The sequence below is a fragment of the Egretta garzetta genome, unplaced genomic scaffold (assembly GCF_000687185.1).
Source record: "Egretta garzetta isolate BGI_Z169 unplaced genomic scaffold, ASM68718v1 scaffold143, whole genome shotgun sequence".
Lineage (NCBI taxonomy): Eukaryota > Metazoa > Chordata > Aves > Pelecaniformes > Ardeidae > Egretta > Egretta garzetta.
Genome location: NW_009259310.1, coordinates 534,875 through 538,193, shown reverse-complemented (window position 1 = coordinate 538,193; position 3,319 = coordinate 534,875). Strand labels below are relative to the sequence as shown.

Sequence of the window (3,319 nt, the reverse complement as noted above, 5' to 3'; positions counted from 1 at the left end):
GGCAGGAGCCTGCGGAGCCACCCCCGGAGGTGGGCACAGGGGCCGAAACCTCTCCTGAGACCCCCATCCCGTGCCCCCGGCCTGGCCGGTCCCCGGCTCCCACAGCCCCGGGACACGTGCAGCCATTCTCGGTTTGGGGGTTGGTGCTCGCGTGCAGGGCCTGGGGCTGGGGTTTTGCTTGGGGCTCTGCTGGGGGGTCCGGACTGGGGCTGTGGGGTTTGTGCTCACCCACCACACACCCAAGGCTGTGCTGGGGTGCTCACAGCCTCCCCAGCAGCATCAGGCCTGGGGGAACGCCTCAGACACACACTCCCTGCAGCCCCCCTGCTCCAGCCGGTCCTGCCCTGTCCCACTCGCTGGCTCCCGAACAAGGGCGGTCATTCCCCATGGGCACACCGAGGGGCCAGGCTGTGGGCAGAGGTGCCAAGCAAGCAGAGGCAGCACAGAAGGGTGCTCGGGGTGGTGGGTGCTCGGAGCAGCGGGGTGGTGGTGCCCCAGGGTGGTGACCTGGCAGGTGGTGCCACCCTGGTGCCATGCAGTTCTCAGGGAGGTGGTTCCTGGTCAGTGTGGCCTCCCGCTGCAGCTACCTGGCAGAGCACAGCCACCAGCTGGAGGCCACGGCAGTGACGATGACGGTCCTGGAGGGGCAGAGCCTGGCCATCAGCACCTTCAGGAAACTGTGAGTGATGCCGGTCACTGAGGCCACAGGCAGGGACAGGGATGCTGCAGGCAGGTTGGAGCAGGACCGGTGCCCTGGGATGGGGACAGGGGACGCTGGATGGGACAGGGACGCTGCAGGCAGGTTGGAGCAGGACCGGTGCCCTGGGATGGGGACAGGGGACGCTGGATGGGACAGGGACGCTGCAGGCAGGTTGGAGCAGGACCGGTGCCCTGGGATGGGGACAGGGGACGCTGGATGGGACAGGGACGCTGCAGGCAGGTTGGAGCAGGACCGGTGCCCTGGGATGGGGACAGGGGACGCTGGATGGGACAGGGACGCTGCAGGCAGGTTGGAGCAGGACCGGTGCCCTGGGATGGGGACAGGGGACGCTGGATGGGATGGGGATGCTGCAGGCAGGTCAGAGCAGGACCAGTGCCCAGGCCTTGGGCTCCAAGGAGGAGGGAGCTGCCCCGGCTCCTCTGGGATGTTTTATGGTAGAAGCTATGGCCATGCAGGGCTAGCACCCTGCCATCTGCACGGCCACCAACCCAGTGTGGACTTGGGCCACCAAGGCTGGTCAGGGCAGGGGACAACCAGGCTGAGGAAATTGAGGCACCGGTCAGGCATGTGGTCGTTCCACAGCCGCCCAGCCAGGGACTGGCTCTCAGGGCCGCCCCAGCGGCAGCATGGCTGAGGAGGGGGTCTTCAGCACGTCTGTGGGCACTTCCCCCTGGCCCCGGGGGGTCTGAGGGGCTGAGCCAGGCTCAGAACTGCAGGGAGGGGGCAGGGGCCCTTGGGCTCTGCAGGTCCTCGGGCTCTGTGTCTCTCCCGGGGTCTCCATGGGGCCCTGGGACATCCCTTCACAGCACCTCCCTGGGGAGAAAACAAGTCCCAAGAAAATGGGTTCTGTGTGTGCCCTGGCAAGCGGGGCAGACAGGGACCTGGGCTGGACCCTCCCCAGCCTGTGCTGACAGTCTCCTCCTCTCCCCACCCAGGGATGGGATGTGCTGGGAAATCAGGCAGCGCTACCTCCCTGCCCAGGCCCACGGACGCTTCCTCCTGAAGGGTGAGGGATGCTGGGCTGCGGCTGGGGGGGGCTGCAGGGACCATGGAGCTGGAACCCCCCCACACTCCTGCCCTCATCAGGGCTTTGGTACCAATGTCCTTCCTCCCAGTGCCCTCCCAGTATTCCACCTCTGGGGTGGGTGGTGCTACAGACTGGTGCCTGCTGGTGGGGAGCAGCACCCTGTGGGGCTGCACCTGCTCTGGCCCTGATTTTCACCCCTTGTACACTCCACTTGTGGCAAAACAAGGCCCCTGGATGGTGCCGGGGCTAGCCAGGCTTAACTGGGACTAACCGGGGCTGCCCTCTGCCTTTCCCAGGCCGTGGCTACCGCAGCAAGGTAGATGTGGTGGTGGGTGAGACGGACCACAGCAGCTATGCCATCCTCTACTACCAGAAGGGACGGAGCATCTCTGTTAAGCTCTATGGTGGGTCAGTGCTCAGGGGCTTGTGGTGGATGAAGGACAGGGGTGGCAGAGGGGTGGGAAACCCGTGATGGGCTCAGGGGATGCCCGTCAGAGCCCCGGCAGACCCAGCGCCAGAGATCTGGGTCCTGGTCCCCAGGTGGAGACTTTTGTTCCCAAACACTGTGTGAGGGGGGAGGCCGGTAACCAGTTCCTCTGAGCTGAAGGACCCCTTGGCCTTGAGCTTTGCCACGGGGGTCTCTGGGGCAGAGCTCGAATCTGCTGATGGCGTCTCCCTCCCCACACAGGACGGACCAGCCAGGTCAGCGATGCTGTCATGGACAAGTTTGAGCAGCGCGTCAGGGCCGTGGGCCTGAGCGAAGATGTCACCTACTACTTCCCCACGTACGGTGGGTGGCACACAGTCCCCTGGGAGCAGGGGCACCCGTGGCGAGGTCTGTGGCCAGGAGGGGCCAGGCAGTGGGGGATGGGGTCCATCCCCTCCAGCATGGGGAGGGGGAGACACATCCACACAGGTTTGAGCAGCTTGTGGCCCTGTGTCACCCACAGCAGGGCCATGTGTGGGGTCTGTCCCCACGCTGCAGCCACCCCAGGGACAAGGGGTGCAAGGTGCAAGGATTGGGCTGTGCCCCACAGTGTCCCTATGGTGCAGGGCCAGGGGGTCCCAGGCGCCCAGGCAGGGTGACTGCCCTGGGCTCGCTCTCTTGCAGGGTTTTGTGACTCCGCAGACGAGTTTCACATCCTCGATGGTGAGTTGTGGATCCCGGGCGAGGCGCTGGGTCCCCCCATGTGCCAGGCTTGCTCCAGTGTTGGGCCCCACATGGGTTCTCCCTGCCCTGGCTGTGGGCTGGGCACACCGGGACAGACCTGCACCACGCCACGGCTGTGTGGTCCTGCCCCAGGAGCGCAGGGGGGGTCCATGCCAGACCATCCCCCAGGATGGGGTCCCTCCATGCCCTAGTGTGGGGCAAGGAGGTGGCAGACCATCACCCAGGATGGGCATCAGATGCACCCTGGCAAAGCAAAGCCTCATTCGCCCCCCACATGGGTCAGGCTGAGCTCAGTGGGGGCTGGTCTGGTCTGGGGTGTCCTGCCCCATGGGCTGAGGGTGGGGTTCCTGGGGACAGCTCCATCACTTCTTGTCAGTGCTTGGGGAGGCAGAGGTGGGTC

At 66.0% G+C, this 3,319-nt stretch overlaps 1 protein-coding gene across 1 annotated transcript in view; it reads left to right on the top strand.

The window, feature by feature from the left end:
- C8G (complement C8 gamma chain) overlaps positions 1 to 3,110 on the top strand; it is a 5,200-nt gene extending 2,090 nt beyond the window's left edge. Inside the window, exons 2-6 of the mRNA XM_035891869.1 lie at positions 515 to 679; positions 1,657 to 1,727; positions 2,045 to 2,152; positions 2,437 to 2,538; positions 2,860 to 3,110. Of these exons, the coding sequence (XP_035747762.1) occupies positions 515 to 679; positions 1,657 to 1,727; positions 2,045 to 2,152; positions 2,437 to 2,538; positions 2,860 to 3,110 (697 nt within the window). The remainder of the gene's footprint in view (positions 1 to 514; positions 680 to 1,656; positions 1,728 to 2,044; positions 2,153 to 2,436; positions 2,539 to 2,859) is intronic.
- The last annotated feature ends 209 nt before the right edge of the window (positions 3,111 to 3,319 follow it).